This window comes from Lupinus angustifolius, chromosome LG01 (assembly GCF_001865875.1).
Source record: "Lupinus angustifolius cultivar Tanjil chromosome LG01, LupAngTanjil_v1.0, whole genome shotgun sequence".
Taxonomy (NCBI): Eukaryota; Viridiplantae; Streptophyta; class Magnoliopsida; order Fabales; family Fabaceae; genus Lupinus; species Lupinus angustifolius.
In genome coordinates, this window is record NC_032009.1 from 21,232,442 (window position 1) to 21,253,143 (window position 20,702).

Genomic DNA, 20,702 nt, shown 5'->3' on the forward strand with positions numbered 1-20,702 from the left:
CAGAATTCTAATTATTTATTATTATCATCATCATACAAACCCCTGAAGAAGAAAAAATATGAACTTAGAAGTATAGTAATGTAAAATTGTAAATGACAATTTTTGGGATGTAGTTTAAAAACAAACATAAAAAGTATTACACATAACAACAAATATAGATGAAGGGGGAATAAAAAAAAAACAATTTAAAACTATACTACTGAAATATATAATTTGTGAGTATCATCAGTTTGCAACATCCCTTGCCAACCATAGGGTCCTTGCTTTCTTACACAAGAATGTTACACTACACATATTAAAATATTTGAATCTTGGAGACCTTTTTTATATGCCTTTTTTGAACTGGATAAGTGTGTAACATTGATACAACTTAATGAGCCTAGTACTCTATTTATTTGCATTTTTAAGTTGTTTATTATTCATATAACATATATTAAAGCATTATTGCTAAAATGGTCATATTTATTAAACAAGGTATGTAAAAAAGCTACTTCAAGCCCTCAACCTCTATAAAGGGAATAATTTCCATTGCCTATTTTATTAAGTTCATAAATATAAATGTAATTTTTTATCTATTATAGACATCCATACATGTATTGCAATTACTAGTTTTTACATATGCAAAAGGATTTGAAGCTCTCATGCGATGATTTGTGTCTTCAGTTTTGTGGGTATTTCTTATTCTCCATTTATGCATTTCCCTTTCTTTCTAAAATGAAATCTTTTGTCAAAGAAAAGATTTTGATTGTTAATGTTATTGTAACGTTGTGAATTTTCAGCATTTCTATATGTATGTAGTTTGATTTTATTATCCTACTCTATCTAATTCCTATTTTGATAGTAATGTAGTCTAGCTCAATAAGCAATTTGCATATCTTAAGGATCATCACTTCAAAGGTGGAATGAAGCTAAAATACTTTGAACACATATAATTTGATGTGATGCATAAGATTGAACATAGACAAAATAACGTAACAAACAAATATAATAACGATTTAATAGAAAAACAAAATGAACTAAGAGCATATCATTCTTTCTCCTACATTATTAAAGAAAACTAAACTAACCAAATTGGAGGAGAAGATAGTACAGTTATGTCTGGAAATAGCAGAGTGGACTTTCCATCCTCCAAGTTAAACACACCTATGTCATAACCACCTACAGATTTGAAGAATTGAGAGGGCAATACATTATCTGTGTAGTGAACACGATTCTCCCAACCATTTGGAAAAATGTTGGCTGACATCAAAACAGATAAATTAAATCCGATTAACAACGCATAGTTTTTCAAGTCAAAAACCCTTGACCATTGCTTTGCTCCTTTCTCCAGCTTATATATGTCAAATTTGGGGCTATTGAATCCAACATTCTGAACTAGAACTCGATAGAAATTTATATGTCTTACCACCATGAGTAGACCACCATCAAGACATCCAATCAAATATGCAAATTTCCAATTAGTTGCCAGAAAAGAAAGATCGTGTGGTTTCGGAATTTCAATGATCCTCCCAAGTGGTGTACTAGAGGTTTTTATGTCATATTCAAATATTTTGGTAAAGCTATCGATAACGTAAATCTTACCTTGATGAAATATGACATCTTCATAATCATAGTCAGCGTCGACATCATCTTTTTGAGATTTTGGAATGTCTGTCCACTTGTTATCTCCTCGTTTACAAAAGGCCAATCTATTGTATTGCCCATATATAGCAATGGCCATGAAGTCCTCTTGTTTGTAGTCATCATCTGGGGAAGATGATATAATGATTTTTTAACTTGCATCATTTGCATGAATTTTTTTGAAATGTATATAGTACCATAAGTACTTCCAGGACAAATATAACTATCATTACGATCATCATCTTCGTTGGGATCATCATCACCCTCATTAGAATTATCATCCTCATCATAAGAATCCTCGTTAGAATCATCAGCCTCATCATAAGAATCCGCATTAGGATCATCATAAGAGTGTGCATCATCATCTTCATCATCATCATCCTCCTCACTATAAGAATTATTGCCATCTTCATTAAAAAACTTAAAGTCCTTAATAGTGTATGGCTTTTCTCGATCAGGATTATACTCAACTATATCAGGGAAAGTAGAGATTGGTGGGAGTTCCTTATGCTTCCTAGTGAATGGATTTAACATACGCAATGTGCCATCAAATTCAACAACCATTAACCATCCAAAACAAGATCCACGTAACTTGCTAGTATGCAATTCAGGCAATTTCACATAATAGATCTTCTCTTCTGCAACACGAGTTTCAATAGCCTTGTCATCAAAAGGAAGCACCAACCATGGATGATTTGGAATTTGTGGCAACACTTTATTCCATTCTTTGCATACCATACGAAGTCGATAATAGTCATCATAGGAATGAAGAAGCTTCCCAATCTCGTGCAACAAATCTTCACTCAGCTCAGGCCACTGACTAGTCTCTACAAGCTCCATATAGAGTAAAATAATTAAAGATGAAATTGCTAATACAAAACTTATAAGACTAACCCCTATTTATATTACCAACATTAACCTCAAAACATATCAAAACAAATCATGAGAGATAAAATAAAATAATTAGTAAGATATTATCATGATAATCTATTCAATTAGGGATAAATTTTAAATGTATCTTCATCGAAATAGGGATTGAGGTTTACTTTTTTATAACTTTTTCATCCTTTGGATTAGTATTAATATAAATAAGGATTTAATCTTATGAATTTTATATTAGCTATAATCATTCCTAATAATATTAGTAGAATTTAATATTTTAAACTTTTTTTTCCGATCTATAACAAATCCCTTTAATTTGAACACCCCTCTCCAAACTAAACTACAATTTAAAAGTTAATTGTAATCTTAAATTAGTCTTATCTCATAATTAAAATTTTATAATCGTATCAAACCCGCCAATCTAATGCTCCTATTGAGGAGAAAATCTCGGCCAGTATTTGATGACAATGAGATTATTAAAAATCTATAATATATTCATTTTATAAATACAAATAAAAACTCTATTTCTCTACCCCTCACCTTGTCTCTCATATCCCTCTTATTATTATTATTATTACAAATCTGTGCTAACTCACATAGTCGCGTATAGAGAAACTGCAGCTGATTTTTTCTTCAAACTTTAATTTTTAATGATATTAATATAAATGTTCAAATACTTCTAATATATATCAATTAAATTCTTATCTTAACTTTCAAACACTTTTAATGAATGATGATAGGCAATACAAAACATATAATATTAAGCCCTGTACATATTACTAACATTAATCTCAAAACAGTTCATTAAATAAATAAACTCTAAGAATATCAGCATAATACTAAGTCTATCTTTATCCAACTAGGGGATAAAGATTTTTGTATGATTTGTTTTATTTTTTTTGCTGATATTAAATATGTCTCCATCCAAGTAGGAAATGATATTATTTCTTTTATGAGTTTTTCATTTAATTGTTTAGTATTAGAATAAATAAAGATTTGACGATATTTTTTCTATTACCTATTATCATTCAGAATAATATCAAATATATTTCGTGGAACTACTAAATAATTAAACAAAAAAATTTGCACAAACACATTTTGTCTCTTAATTGTTCTATTTAAAATAAAAAATACAATGTAACAATTATGACGAATTTATTTATTTTCAAATGATGTTGATGAAATATCAATTGTTTAAGGTTAAACTAATAGTGGCAGCCCAACTATAATGGGAAGCATCCTAGTATATTGTGAGAGTTGCATTAGGATTATTATTAGGATACTTATATTGCTTAAACTTTTTAAGATTGATTTTTAGATATTAAAGAAAGGTACTTTTTTTTTCCAAACATTGATATGACTCGGGAGCTATTTCACTACAATACAAAATTATAAATGGTATTTTTTGTCGTTTTGTAAAAGTGCAGTTAAAAGAGTGTCTGTGGCAGGCGTTAATAATGATGAGGAAGGATTCGAGTCATTCAACAATCAACGTTGATGATCATAATTGATTATGAGAGTACATATTATCTCTCATAGTATATGTGATTGTATGTTATGAATTATGATTAGTTAAAAAAATAACCTTAAGTTAAATATGTATATTAATTATTTTTATTCTTTATTACAACACATTATATTTATAGGATAACATATATTTTGCGATACAAGACATTGACAAAAAATATTATCATTGGTCATTGGTTATGTCCACGTGTATATAAAAAGGGAATAATGTTTCTTTTGGTTTTGAGGAGACAATTTTCCCTCCTTAAACCAATTAGATAATGACACGTCTCTCCTCACTTTACTTTCTTTTTTCCCCTCATTTTCATGAACAGTGATCTTCTTCTCAAACGTTTCCCATACCCTTTCCCTCATTTTCAATATCACCCTATCTATTCTCTCAAAAACTCATTCTCACATTCTCCTCCTAAACAATCTAATCCCTTTAAAGAAAAACCCATTCAAGAATCACAGCCATCAAAGAAATGTGGGTAAGGGGTTGTTGAAATGTAATGACCTAAGTCCTTTGTTGAGATCGTTAGGCGGACACAAAAAACAAAACCCTTAATCACAGTTAATCAATGGAACTCAATATTCATTCATATTTAATTGATGTTTTTTCTTCATTCATTACTTATTCATATTCAATTCATTCATCACAACTTGATAAGAAGTGATGACAAAGAGAAAGATAACCACAATTTTTTTTGATAGAAATACTGTTTGTGATATTGAAAATTGAAAATGAATGAGAGAATATAGGAAATACTGGTCTTTGGTGGGAGAAGAGAAGAAGATGATTGTTTATGAAAATAAAATATAAAAAATAAGAAAAAAAAATTAAAGTGAGGAGAGATGTGTCATTATCTAATTGGTTTAAGGAGGGAAAGTTGTCTCCTCAAACCAGGAGAAACATTATTCCCATATAAAAATATACATAATATCAACATTTTTCATTTGATAATCTAATTAACATTGGATAATATAAAAGGTACATTTTTTGTATTTTATAAATGTTAAAAATTCATATTGTTAAAATAATGTCGTTGCATTTTTGGTGATTTTTTGATGTTTTACTTTTCCTCTTGCTTTAGTTTTGTTAGAGGAATTTTTTCTTCAAATAAGTATTATTTGTTTTCAATTAAATATTTACTAGTATCACACTTGATACTAGGTGTTAGATTATATTTATTGATTTTTTATGTGAATTTGACATACACCTTGAAAAATATTAAATTTATTACTTTAAAATATACAAGTTTTTTATGCTACTTGAGAGTTGAGACTATGAATAAGTGTTAGGACTTGCTATTTTTATGATAAAAAAATGAATCAAATCGGACGGAATCCACGTATAAATTATGGATTAGATTTCTGAATGTTAATCGATCAAACTAAATGCTATTTATATTTTTGGATCATATATTTTTTTGCCGAAAAAATAATCCAAACCAATCATGATTGCCACATATATACTTTGATGGATCATGTTGGATATCACGTATGAGTTAAAATAATATTATAAAGGGAATAATGTATCTCCTTTCATCTCATCCGTAAAAGTATGACATGTGTATTATTTTGTTAGTTTTAAAAATATTTTTATAAAATGATGAAACATGACACATGTCATGATTTTATTGGTAGAAGTTCATAACTTATCCCCTTATATGAGGAAGATAGTTTATTCTCTAATATAAAATGATCCAAGAACCACATAATACAAAGTAGCACACACACAAATTGGTATATTGAGTCATGCCTTCTTCCTCTAGGCACCACTGCATGCATGTACGTAGTTTTGTTGTTGCAATAGAAGCTCCTATTATCTTTTTTTTGTACAACAGCACCCCAAATTCATTGAATAAGAATTTTTTAGAGATGAAAAGGAAAGGGGTTAGAATGTGGATTGTCAATGTAAATTATATTATCAGGCTATAAATTATATCAGTCTACTAGATTTTGAATACAAAGTTCTGTATACAAAAATTGATCAGTCGTACATACATTAGTATTTATATTTTGAGAATAAAGTATATACTAGTTATGAAAATAAATTATCTCTTCGAGCCCCTAAAATCATGACGTGTGTCATATTTAATTATTTCAAAAAATATTTTTAAAACAAAAGAAAACAATACATAAGTTGTATTTTTATTCTCTTATATTTTTTCATCATTAACTATGTTTGTGGGGACACCTATCCTCTATATTGAAGAGATAAGTAATTGTTTTTCCTCTTATTTTTAATGACAAAAATATAATTTTATAATAAACAATTGATTAAAAATACCATTACATATTATTTTTATATATTATTGTGTGACACTTAATTTTTTTTTTTTTTTTTGACTAATGAAGGAAATCAGTTCTGGTTTGTGGATGCAAGCAATAACTGATCATAATGATAGCCAACAGTTTCCACGTCTCAAGAGGTTTAATCCTGTATCCCGATAGTGGAGTCCATGATATGTTGCATTCAATAATTTCATGGTTTAAATCTTCTCGTTCTCATAAATTAATTTGTCTTCAATTGATTACTAAATTATTGACAATTTCCAATTTTTTAATAGCTATACTTTAGGATAATATTTTTCATGTGTATTACAAGGATAGTGTAAAGCTAATATACTTTGAATATGTGTAATTCGACATGATATATAAGATTTTGAATATGCTTAATTTGACATGATATATAAGATTGAACATAGGCCGAATAAAATATAAAGTAAAATAATAAACATACGTAATAAATAATTAATAGCAAAAAAAGTATACCTAAAGAGATGAACTAAGAACATATCATTTTCCCCTCCTATAACTATAAGGAAACTATACTAGCCAAATTGGAGGAGGAGATAGCAAAGTTATATCCGGAAATAGTTGTTTGGAGGTTCCATCCTCAAAGTTAAACACCCCTATGTCGTAACCACCTATAATTCCATACGATTGTGTGGGCAATACATTATCTGTATAGTGGATACCATTCTTCCAACCGTTTGGAACAATGTGAGCTGACACAGAAACTGATGAATTAAATCCAATTAATAGTGCATAATTTTTCAACTCAGAAACCCTTGACCATTGTGTTGCCCCTTTCTCCAGCTTATAAATATCAAATTTGGGGCTATTGCTACAATCGAATTTTATATTCGGAACTTCAAAAAAGTTCAAGTGTCTTACCACCATGAGTAGGCTACCATCTAGGCACCCAATCAGATACGCCAGTTTCCAATTGATAGCAAGAAAATAAAGATCATGTGGTTTCGGAATTTCAACAATTCGCCCGAGTGGTATATCGAGATTTTTTAAGTCAAATTCAAATATTTGAGTAAAACCATCAATAACATAAATCTTACCTTGATGAAATATGACATCTTCATACTCATAGTCACAATCCACATCATCTTTTTGTGATTTTGGAATGTCTATCCACTTGTTATCACCATGTTTACAAAAGGCCAACCTACTGTATTGTCCATATATAGCAATGGCCATAAAGTCCTCCTGGTTGTAGTCATCGGGGGGAGAGGATGTAATGATTTTTTTAATATAGGTCCTGTAAATGAATTTGTTTGGAACGCAGTAAGTACCATAAGTAGTACCAAGATAAACATTATCAGTATCATCAGTATCACCCTCGTCAGAATCATCACCCTCGTCAAAATCATCACCCTCGTGAGAATCATCACCCTCGTCAGAATCATCACCCTCGTCAGAATCATCACCCTCATCTTCGCTATCATTATTAGAATCATTACCCTCGTCATCATCATCTTCACCATCATCATTAGACTCCTCATCACAATGAACATCATCCTCCTCCCTATCAGAATTATTGTCATCAACACCAAAAGACTTAAGGTCCTTCACCGTGTATGGGTTTTCTCGATCAGGATTATAATCAAATATATCAGGGAAAGTAGAAATTGGTGGGAGATCAACGTGCTTCCTAGTGAATGGATTTAACATACGCAATGTGCCATCAAATTCAACAGCCATTAACCATCCAAAACAAGACCCACGTAACTTTCTCGTATGCAATTCAGGCAATTTCATATAATAGATCTTCTTTTCTGCAATGCGAGTCTCAAGAGCCTTGTCATCAAAAGGAAGCACCAACCATGGATGATTTGGAATTTGTGGCAACACTTTATTCCATTCTTTGCATACAATACGAAGTCGATAATAATCATCATAGGAATGAAGAAGCTTCGCAATCTCGTGCAACAAATCATGAGTCAGCTCAGGCCACTTACTAGTCTCTGCATGCTCCATGTAGAGTAAATTAAAGACTCTGTGCAAAGAAAAGGTAAAATTTTAGTGTGAATGAAATTGCTAATGCAAAACATATAACACTTACCCCAATTTATATTACTAACGTTAACCTCAAAACACATCATAAAAGATGAAATAAGATAATAACTAATATTTTATCATGAAAATATTATATCTGTTTCTATACAATTAGGGATAAAGTTTACTTTGTTTTTTTATTGTTTGTTTCATTGTTGCTCATATTAATTGTATCTCCATTCAAATAGGGATTGAGATTAATTTTCTATGACTTTTTCATCAACTAGTTTAGTATTAGTAATTTTTTTAATGACTTTATCTCGTGCAATAAATTTGATGCTATATATTTTATACTAGAATAAGTGAGAGCTTAAACGATCATCAACTTTTAAAAAAAGGAAATTCTAAATAAAAAATTAATAAAAAAAGTGACAAAATTATATAATAGAGTAATTGATTACTTTTTTTTTTGGAGCATACATATAAAATATATTTTGAATGGAGAATTGAATTATATATTCATGATTACTAGTTGAGAAACATGATATTATAAAAAGAATAAAATATCTATGCACTAATAGTATAAAGATTTATACACAGTCAGTATATTATTCATCCATCCTCTATTTGAATTACTTAAAAAAAATCAACAATGATTGAAAATGAATGGTAAATAATGCATTGAGAGTGTAAAAAATTCTTACACTATCAATAAATAAATAAATATATATTTCTCCTATAAAAATACAATCAGCCATATATTTACAAACATATTATAATTAGAATTATTGATTTCCATATTCATAAATTTACATTTGACTATAACAGTTAATTTAAAAAAAATTGTGCCCTGCGTAAATTATAAACATAAGATATTAAGTCACTCCCATCTCAAATGTTATATTAAGCGCGCGTTTTGTATAAATTATGTTTTTAGTTTCAGTTTATAAATTGTGAGATTGAGATTAAGATTATAATCTATTTATGTTTGAGTACCTTTACTGAAAGCTGAGTATAAACTAATATGTTTTGTTTCGATAAGGTAGAAAGATTGTTTATATTACTAACGTTAACCTCAAAACACATCATAAAAGAAAAAGATGAAATAAGATAATCACCAAGATATTATCATGAAAATATTATATGGATTTCTATTCAATTAGGGATAAAGTTTACTTTTTTTTTTATGTGTTGTTTCATTGTTTCTCATATTAAATGTTATCTCCATTCAAATAGGGATTGAGATTAATTTTTTTATAACTTTTTCATCAAGTAGTTTAGAATTAGTAATTTTTTCATGACATTTCTCGTGCAACAAATTTGATGCTATATATTTTATAATTTATATCACATATTATCATTCATAATAATATGAATAGAATTTAATATTTCAAACATTTCTTTTTTTACCTATCTATAACAAACCCCTTTAATTTGAACACCCCAACTACAATTTAAAAGTTAATTTTAATCTTAATCTTAAATTAGTCCTATCTCATAATTAAAATTTTATAAGCGTAGTGTAAACTGAAAACCGCTAATTTGATGCTCCTATTGAGGAGAAAATCTCTGCCAGCATTTGAAGCCCGATGAGATTACTAAGAATCTATAATATATTCATTTTAAAAATACAAATACAAATACAAATTATATTTCTTCCCCCAAATTTTTTTTCTCATACCCCATCCCTCTCATTACTATTGAAAATCCGTGCTAACTCACGTACATAGAAACAGTTGCCGTTTTTTTTTCAATTATTAATTTTTAATGATATCTATATTTATAGTATTAATAATATCTATATTTATATCTATACTTATTATAAAGGTAAAATATGATGTAATCACCTACCATGATATAATTTATAATTTCTTATTTTGTCATTACCTATTTTCTATATAAAGACCATATAATCTAATGTCCATATCCCCATTACATGCCACATATTATTTTTTTTTCATTATGTTTCTTAATTTTGTAAACCACAAAACTAACTATAAGTGATTCAATTATTTAAATAAACAATTACATTTCGAACAATAGAAAAGCGGGTTGACAGACACAAGAGTGTTTGTCAACACACTAGTACTTAATAAAAGGAAAACACAAAATAACCATCCACTATGGTGTAATTTATGATTTCTTATTTTGTCCTTATTATCTTCTTATTTCTACAAAAAAAAATCATATAACATAATTTTTTTATAATATTATCATCTTATAATATTATCTTCTTATAACATTATTTTCTTATAATATTATCTCCAAAAAACCATATAACATTATAGTCTCTAATGAGTTTCTATATAACATTTCTTATATTAAATTATTTTTTAAAAGAATGTAAGACAAAAATAATACATATCGAAAAATAATAATACGGGTCGATAGGCACGAAGTGCCGATCGTAACGCTAGCGTATCTATATTTCTATATCTATACTATATATAAAACCAAAACTTGAAATAACTTCCCTTATGGGGTAATTTTCATTTCCTATATTTCCCTTAAAATTATTTAATTTTTACAAAAAAAACTATATAATCCTAAGCAACTACCACCAATACATTAATTAACCACATATCTTACCTCAAATTAAACATTATCATAAACACACAAAAATATAATATAATGTACATCGAACACAACAAATACATTTTAATTCACAAAAATGAAATATATAAAAATTGAATATGTAGTATCACACAATATTCGCCGGCAGGCACGAAGTGCCTATACACACTAGTATATATAAAGTCAAAACATTTTATAACTACTTACATGATGTAATTTCTCCCTGTCTGTTTTGACCTTCTAATTAACTATTATTACATTATTTTCTCACACAATAAAAACTATTTACAGAAGTTAGAGAAAGTTACATACACAAAAAGTTAAAAACCCCCAGTTCACTTTTTAATTACATTTTTTAATAATATTACAATTCATTTTCATATTTATCTAAAATGAAATATATAAAATTAAATATTTAATACTAGAAAATAAGAATATGGACTGACGGATACGAAATGTCTGTGGACACGCTGGTTAATATAATGTTCAAATTTGTTTATACTATATATAAATTCAAAACTTGAAATAACTACCACTATGGTTCTATTTTCCTATTTTGTCTTTTAAAAATTTTTATTTTCAAAGTAAAACCATATAATCCTATATAACTATAATTAGTATATTTCACTTTAAGTTAGATATTATAATAAAATACAAAAATTATCATAAATATGATAAAAGTTTAACAACCAAATACGATAATAGTTTAATAGAAAAACAAAGTATAAGTGAAGAGATGAACTAAGAGCATATCATTATTTCTACGTGTTCCTCATATATTGATAAAGAAAACTAAACTAGCCAAATTGGAGGAGAAGATAACACAATTATGTCTGGAAATAGTACAGTGGATTTTCCATCCTCCAAGTTAAACAAACCTATGTCATAAGTACCTACATAATCAAAGAATTGAGTGTGCAGTACATTATTTGTGTAGTGGACATGATTCTCCCAACCATTTGGAGAAACATTGGCTAACATCAAAATAGATGAATTAAATCTGATTAACAGCGTATAGTTTTTCAAGTAAAAAAATCATTGACCATTGTTTTGCCCCTTTCTCCAGCTTATATATGTCAAATCTGAGGCTATCGAATCCAACATTATGAACTTGATAAATATTTATATGTCTTACCACCATGACTAGACCACCAGCAAGACATCCAATCAAATACGCAAATTTCCAATTATTCGCTAGAAAAGAAAGATAATGTGGTTTCGGAATTTCAATGATTCTCCCAAGTGATGTACCAAAAAATACAATCATCCATATATTTACAAACACATTATAATTAGAATTATTGATTTCCATATTCATAAATTTACATTTGACTATAACAGTTAATTTAAAAACAATTGTGCCCTGCCTAAATTATAAACATAAGATATTAAGTCACTCCCATCTCAAAATGGTAATAAGCGTGCGTTTAGTATAAATTATGTTTTTAGTTTTAGTTTATAAATTGTGAGATTGAGATTAAGATTATATTCTATTTATGTTTGGGTACTTTGCTGAAAACTAAGTATAAACTAATCCGTTTTGTTTTGATAAGGTAAAAAATTGTTTTTTATATAGTAAATTATAGAAAATTGTATAGGGTTATTTGTTTATGTTATGATTATTTTGGTTGTTTTTTACACTATTGTTTAAATATACATTTTTTAATGTTTACCATCATATATATTTTTACTATAAAATTTTAATATTGCATAACAAAGGCTAAAATATATATTAAAATGAAATTCAATATAAAAATCAAAATCAATATTAAAAAACAACATCACACACAAATAAATAGATTTTGCTATACTTGAATTACACAATTCACGAAATAAGTAATAGACAAATATCAATTTTATATAAAAGTTTTAATAAGTTATGATGATGTGAAGAGTTATGTTGTTTGTTGGAAGAGTAAAAAGGAGATGAAAGATAAAATTATGATATGGTAAAATGAGAAGTGAAAAAGTTGGAAAAAATAAATCATCATATATATATTACTATAAAATTTTAATATTGCATAACAAAAACTAAAAAATATATTAAAATAAAATACAATATAAAAACTAATATCAATATTAAAAAATAATATGATACACAAATAAATGAAGTTGTTAAACTTGAATTAACAATTCACAAAATAAATAATACACAAATGTCAAGTTTTATACAAAAGTTTTAATAAGTTATGGCAAGAATATGAAGAGTTGCGGTGTTTAGTGGAAGAGTATAGAGAGATAAAGTTATCTTGGAATAAAATGGAAAATTTGAATAAATATGCTAACAAAAAATAAATCAACCCATGTTTTCGAAGCTTTTACTTTTCGCTTATTTTTTCAACAAAAAAAAACTGAGTTTATAATTTCATTTGGTTGCAAAAATACATAGTATATATTTTCAACTTATTTTTTTTAAAAACATAATCTACCAACAACAACAAAAACTATACCAAACATTAACTAAATAATTGTAAATTGAATATTGAAATCTTTTCTTGTCTACGATATGGTTTTATTTGCATCATCATCCTGAAAGCGATGGCTGGGAGCTGGGAAATCTTCCTTAAAATTTTAAATTAAAATATTAAACTCATAATTACGTAAATAACGTTTATGTCGGATATAATCCACTTCCATCAATTTGAGATTAAAGCTTTGTTTAGCTCAAGTTTATATGCTAGTAAAACGCTTATAAGCTATAAGTTAAAATTGGAAAGCTATAAGTTAATAAAATAACTAGCTAATTAGAACTATTTTTTGAGATTGAATAATGGAAAAAATAAAGTATCTCCTCGTATCCGGAGATAAGTTATCTCATCAGGTCATCAAAATTATCACGTATGTCCTATTTTTTTTAGTTTTTAGAAAAATTACATTAAAAATGGTTAAATAATACACAATGACATGATTTTAGTGACGGGAGAAAATAATATTTTTTGATGTGAAGAAATACTAAATTCTCATAAGCTAATAAATTATCTTAAATGACTAATCAAATATTAACTTATGAGTTTGTATCTTGCCGTACATCAATAGGAAACATTTCTTAGTCAAATTTTTTTGTTGATGATCTTATCAAACACATTCTAAACAGTTATCACTTTTTTGATGTAATTTTATATAATTTTAATTTACTAGCAATTTTTTTATTCATTTAGGCAATTGAGAGCCGAAGAGTAAATACAATTGTTTTTCTCTACCTTATTCATACTAAATGGCCCACAAAACATTCCATGCAACTAAAATAGAGTTGTTTTGAGATGCAACTCTTGAGCACATTGTGATTATTCCAATTATGGTGCATCCATCTAAGAAATAGTTGCAAAACTCTATGCAATCATCTTCTACCTAATATACACATATGCCAACGCTTATTATTAATATTAGGATATAAAAACTGGTTTCAGAATATTAATCAGGCAACACCATCTTTCTTATTAAGGAACTAGAGGATTATAAACACACCATCTTTTTTCATAAGGAAAAGAATCAACAAGCAAGAAACCAAACAAAACGTAAAGAAAATAAAGATCGAAGAAAAACATAAAGAATCAACAAGCAACACCATATTTCTTATTAAGGAACCAGAGGATTATAAACACACCATCTTTTTCATTAGTGATGCTTCTTCTTCTCGATCTTCTTGGCCACCCTTTTTCCTTTCTTCCCACGTGTGTTATTGTAGACTTCACACTCACAAAATTGGTGTTTTTTTTTTTATCGGCAATTGTTAGACAAAGTATGAAATATGAAACATTTGATAATATGTTAGTTGGAGCCATGCAATAAGTATTTGCTTGTGCACCAATCACTACTAGTTTGTTATTTAACTAGTAATTTGTTCGTAGAAACAACACATTTATTATTTAGTGGAACATGTTATTATTGTTTTAGCAAATGCATTTTTTACTTTTGACATTATCATCATGTAACTCTAATGTTAATTCAGTCTAGAAATGGCAACGAGGTAGGTCAAGGTCGGGATTGTACTTACCTAACCCCGAACCCAAACTTCACGGGTTTGAAAATAATAATATCATCCACGAATGCGTCTGGTTTCGGGTAACCCGAACCCGATGAAAAACCTGACCACAACTATAAAAATAAAAAAACATTTAAATCCATAAAAATAACATAAACAAGACCATAATAAAATCAGAGGAGTTTGAACAAGTTCATATTTTTGGATGAGAAAGTATGCTCAAATTCACTTTCTCTAATTCCTGGATTACCCCCAATTAAACCCTAAATTAAAATGAAATTGAAAGAAAGAATTAAGAAAGTATATGGAGTTTAATTGAAGAAAAATTATGAAAGGAGGGAGAAGAGTTGAAGGAAGAAAGTAAATAGAAGTTAAATGAAAGCAAAACAGCAAAAGCTTCTAACCTCACTCTCTTGTGATTGCCCTACAATATGCCAATGCTTATTATCAATATTAGGATAAAAAAACTGGTTTCATAATATTAATCAGGCAACACCATCTTTCTTATTAAGGAACTAGAGGATTATAAACACACCATCTTTTTCATTAGTGATGCTTCTTCTTCTTGATCTTCTTGGCCACCCTTTTTCCTTTCTTCCCATTTGTGTTATTGTAGACTTCACACTCACAAAATTGGTGTTCGTAGAAACAATACATTTATTATTTAGTGGAACATGTTATTATTATGTTAGCAAATGCATTTTTTACTTTTGACATTATCATCATGTTACTCTAATGTTAATTCAGTCTAGGAATGACAACGAGGTAGGTCGAGGTCGGGATTGTACTTACCTAACCCCGAACCCAAAATTTAGAAGTCGAAGCCAAACTTAATGGGTTTGAAAATAATAATATCATCCCCGAATGCGTCGGGTTTCTGGTAACCCGAACCCGATGAAAAACCTGACCACAACTATAAAAATAAAAAACATTTAAATCCATAAAAATAACATAAACAAGACCACAATAAAATCAGAGGAGTTTGAATAAGTTCATATTTTTGGATGAGAAAGTATGCTCAAATTCACTTACACTAATTCCTGGATTACCCCCAATTAAACCCTAAATTAAAATGAAATTAAAAGAAATAATTAAGAATGTATATGGAGTTTAATTGAAGAAAAATTATGAAAGGAGGAAGAAGAGTTGAAGGAAGAAAGTAAATATAAGTTAAATTAATGCAAAACAGCAAAAGCTTCTAACTTCACTTTTCTTCCTAATCACAAACATTAATCACAAAATATGAAATAAAATAATTTCATAAGGAAACATCATAATATTAAATCTTCCTACATTCAATTAGTGATAAAAATTATTTTATTTTTTTTTGTTTTATTATTGCTAATAATAAATGCATCTCCATCAAAAATAGGGTTTGAGATTATTTCTTCTTATCACTCACTAATTGCTTACCAGTTGTGTTGAAACAATTATAAATTTATTTATTTTCTAATGATGATGAAATAAATAAATGTCAACTGTTTAAGGTTAAACTAATAGTGGTAGCCCAACTATAATGGGAAGCATCCTAGTATATTGTGAGAGTTTCATTAGGATTATTATTGGAATACTTATATTGCTTCAAATTTTTAAGATTGATTTTTAGATATTATAGGAAGGTATCTTATGTTCCACATCTATATGACTCGGAGCTATTTCACTAGGATAAAAAATATTATGTTTTCTTTGATCTCTTTCTCCTATTTTATAAAGAGCGTAATATGAAATGTTGTTAATATAAAAATTTATATAAAATAATTATATTATCCACTATTTATTTGTATATTATTCTTTTTGAAAAATTAATAATAATTAAATATATATGATATATAATATATTGACAATCTATAAAATCAATAGAATTTATAAATGGTGTTTTTTATGGCTTTTTGTAAAAGTGCAGCTAAAACAGTGTCTGCGCGCCCTCGCGTAGGAGGATGGATAGTCATCCAACATGGAATCAACTTTGATCATAATTGGTTATGGGAGTAGATATTTTCTAGTACAATATGTGTCACTTCACATGTCATGAACTATGATTAATTGAAAAATGTATTTAAGTTAAAATATATATTAGTTATTTTCCTAATCAATAACAACTCTTAACACTTATGATGTGCTCGTATTAGTTACACCTACAAAAATAACACTATTAAGGGTGCACATCTGTTGTCTCACATTTATTGTCACTCCTCAATGTGCCTTACCTTATGTTTGATCAGAAAATTACTTTAAAATTAATCTAAAATATAAAATATATATGCATTTTTATTTAAAGATAATAGATTTTTTTACATCCAAATTAAGTTATGTTAGTTACAATCAATCATGTTCATTCATTTTTTATGGGAAAAACTTAAAAATCATTTAAAATTCTCTGCCACCATTTGAAGCATGATGAGATTAATCTAAAATATATATGCATTTTTTATTTAAAGATAATAGATTTATTTACATCCAAATTAAGTTATATTAATTATACTCAGTCATGTTAATTCATTTTTTATGGGAAAAACTTAAAATTCATTTAAAATTCATTTTTCTCTCTCATCCCTTGGTCATAATTGATCTTTATGTGAGTTATTTAGTGTACATTCTTAGAGTAATAACTCACATAAATAAATGAAGTTGTTAAACTTGAATTAACAATTCACAAATAAATAATACACAAATGTTAAGTTCTATACAAAAGTTTTAATAAGTTATGGTGAGAATGTGAAGAGTTGCGGTGTTTAGTGGAAGAGTATGAGAGAGATAAAGTTATCTTGGGATGAAATGGGAAATGGAAAATTTGAAAAAATAAGCTAACAAAAAATAAATCAATCCATGTTTTTGAAGTTTTTACTTTTTGCTTATTTTTTCAACAAAAAAAAACTGAGTTTATAATTTCATTTGGTTGCAAAAATACATAGTTTATATTTTCAACTTATTTTTAAAAAAAACATAATCTACCAACAACTAAAAAACTATACCAAACATTCACTAAATAATTGTAAATTGAATATTGAAATCTTTTCTTCTCTACGATATGGTTTTATTTGCATCATCATCCTGAAAGCGATGGCTGGGAGCTGGGTAATCTTCCTTAAAATTTTAAATTAAAATATTAAACTCATAATTACGTAAATAACGTTTATGTCGGATATAATCCACTTCCATCAATTTGAGATTAAAGCTTTGTTTAGCTCAAGTTTGTATGCTAGTAAAACGCTTATAAGCTATAAGTTAAAATTGGAAAGCTATAAGTTAAAATTGGAAAGCTATAAGTTAATAAAATAACTAGTTAATTAGAACTATTTTTTGAGATTGAAATTGGAAAAAAATAAAGTATCTCCTCGTATCCGGAAATAAGTTATCTCATTTGGTCATTAAAATTATCACATATGTCCTCTCTTTTTTGTTTTTAGAAAATTTATATTAAAAATGGTTAAATTATACACAATGGCATGATTTTAGTGGCGGGAGAAAATAACATTTTTTTGATGCGAAGAAATACTTAATTCTTGCTAATAAATTATCTTAAATGACTAATCAAATATTAACTTATGAGTTTGTAGCTTATTTTAATAAGTTCCTTTGCCGTACATCAATAGGAAACATTTTTTAGTCAAATTTTGTTGTTGATGATCTTATCAAACACATTCTAAACAGTTATCACTCTTTTCATGTAATTTTATATAATTTATTTTACTAGCAATTTTTTTAATCATTTACGCAATTGAGAGCCGAAGAGTAAATACAATTGTTTTTCTCTACCTTATTTATACTAAATGGCCCACAAAACATTCCATGCAACTAAAATAGAGTTGTTTTGAGATGCAACTCTTGAGCACATTGTGCCCAATTAAGATTATTCCAATTATCGTGCATCCATCTAAGAAGTAGTTGCAAAACTCTATGCAATCATCTTCTACCTAATATACACATATTATGAGACCACTTATCAATAGAGAAAGAAGTTACCATCCTCACCAATATCAAATGCTAGAGAAGCATAAACACAATCTTAGACATAGCAACAATCAATTTTGGATTCAATAATAAGCATTTCTCCAAATAAATACTTTAGGAACATGAACATTTACAATGCTTGATCCATTATCTAGTGGTAGACCTGAATAACTTAATCAACAAGATAAAATGACAACCGAGAATCTCAGCCCCTAATGCACAACTAAAAAGGGTAACAAAATTAAACAGCAAGAAGCAGCATGATAAAAGTAACAATGATAATAATTATCTAAATAACAATACATTACACCACAAACCCAGAAACAAAAACCTGCCTCATCATCCAAAATTGAGATCACCAATTCAATCATCAGTTCCTGTTCTCACTCTTCCTTTCCCCTTCCCTCTCTTCCAGCAATCTCCCAGCCTCTTCATCGGCCTGCCGAGCCTTCTTCTGCGCTTCAGACGCCTTCAGCGCCTGCAACTTCGAATGATTATAGTATGCAACCCCCAAAAATGCTAACCCATATCCAATCAAGTTCAATGGTGTCACAGTGTCCTTGATCACAGACCAAGAGAATGCAATCAACAACCAATCCTTGACCACACCAGCAACATTCATTGTCAAAGCAGAAGTCTTTCCCACCAGCAAAAACACAGCAAGGTTCAAAGCAAAAGCGCAAGTCGAATTAGTCCCGAAAATAACAAAATCGAAATGGTAACTCGAATTATCCCTCAATGAAGGGTACTCCATTAAAACCCATGGAATTGACAAAAACACCAAACAACAAGGAGCAATGTAGTATAGCGATGTAATAGGGTTCAACGAAATCCCTTTCGAATTAAGCAGAATTTGGATAAGAACAAGGCGCGTGGCCTCAAACGCAACAGCCATAAGCTGAAGAGTAACACCCCATGAATCGAATTTGGCTTCGCCATAAGCAGCAACAGCAACACCAAGTGATATCGAAACCATATTAGCCATGGTTTCATTCTTAAACGCCTCTTTCTTAAAAACGACACCAATTGAGTAAACAGCAACAGGCATAAGAGCTTTAAGCATTTGAATAAACGACACAGAGAGGTAAATGTAAGCAGAGTTTGAGAACCAAAGAGAAAGTGAATAGAGTAAACCGATCGGAACCACTGATCGGAGATAAAGGTCACGTGACATTGAAACAGGTTCCACGAGCTTGAAAACACGGACGAGAAGATACGCGAGTGAAGAACAAAAAGCCATGTGGATCATGGTGAGTGAAATCGGGTACGGCCAATTGTACATGTTGCGATCTAGGATGTACTTGTTGTACACGATTACGGTGAATGAGAGGAAGATCCATATAGCTACATAAGTGTAGGAGAGGATGATTTTCTTCACTACACTATCTGAGACTGCCATTTTTTGATAGATCCCAAAACCCTAACCCTAAAGAACCGATTTGGGAATTGAAGAGAAGGGGTTAGAATTTGAGATGGGATCTGGAAGAGGAAGAAAAATCACACTAGTAGTGTTTCTATTTTAAGATGTGTGATGAGTTTGACTCTGGGTATAGATTGATTTTGATTGATTGATTTTTATTTGTTTAATAATACATTGGGCTATTTAACTTGATGGGCTTTTGTTGGGCTCCTTTGGTTGTATAATCCTATTTTTTTTAAGGGTACGTATCTACTGTCCCACACTTAGTACTACTCTATGTATTATGACTTTCTGATTGGTTGAAAAATATATTTAACTTAAAATTTAATTTTTAAATAATTTCATGACCAATCATAAGATTATGGCACATAGAGTAATACTAATTAAGTTTGAGACACTAGATGTGCACCCATTTTTTAAACTTGGTAGAATGAGCCAGATTTGGAATTCTTAATTTGGAACTAGTAAAAG

At 28.6% G+C, this 20,702-nt stretch overlaps 2 protein-coding genes across 2 annotated transcripts; both read right to left on the minus strand.

Annotated features, from left to right (window-relative positions):
- On the minus strand, positions 1,058-2,460 carry LOC109360351. Its single transcript, XM_019605209.1, has 2 exons — positions 1,818-2,460; positions 1,058-1,746 (listed from the first exon to the last, which is right to left on the minus strand). The coding sequence occupies exons 1-2, from the start codon at positions 2,458-2,460 to the stop codon at positions 1,058-1,060; spliced, it is 1,332 nt and encodes a 443-aa protein (XP_019460754.1).
- On the minus strand, positions 18,872-20,349 carry LOC109354370 (probable sugar phosphate/phosphate translocator At2g25520). Its single transcript, XM_019596836.1, has one exon. It carries the CDS (start codon positions 20,208-20,210, stop codon positions 19,182-19,184), a length of 1,029 nt encoding a protein of 342 aa, XP_019452381.1. The 5' UTR covers positions 20,211-20,349; the 3' UTR covers positions 18,872-19,181.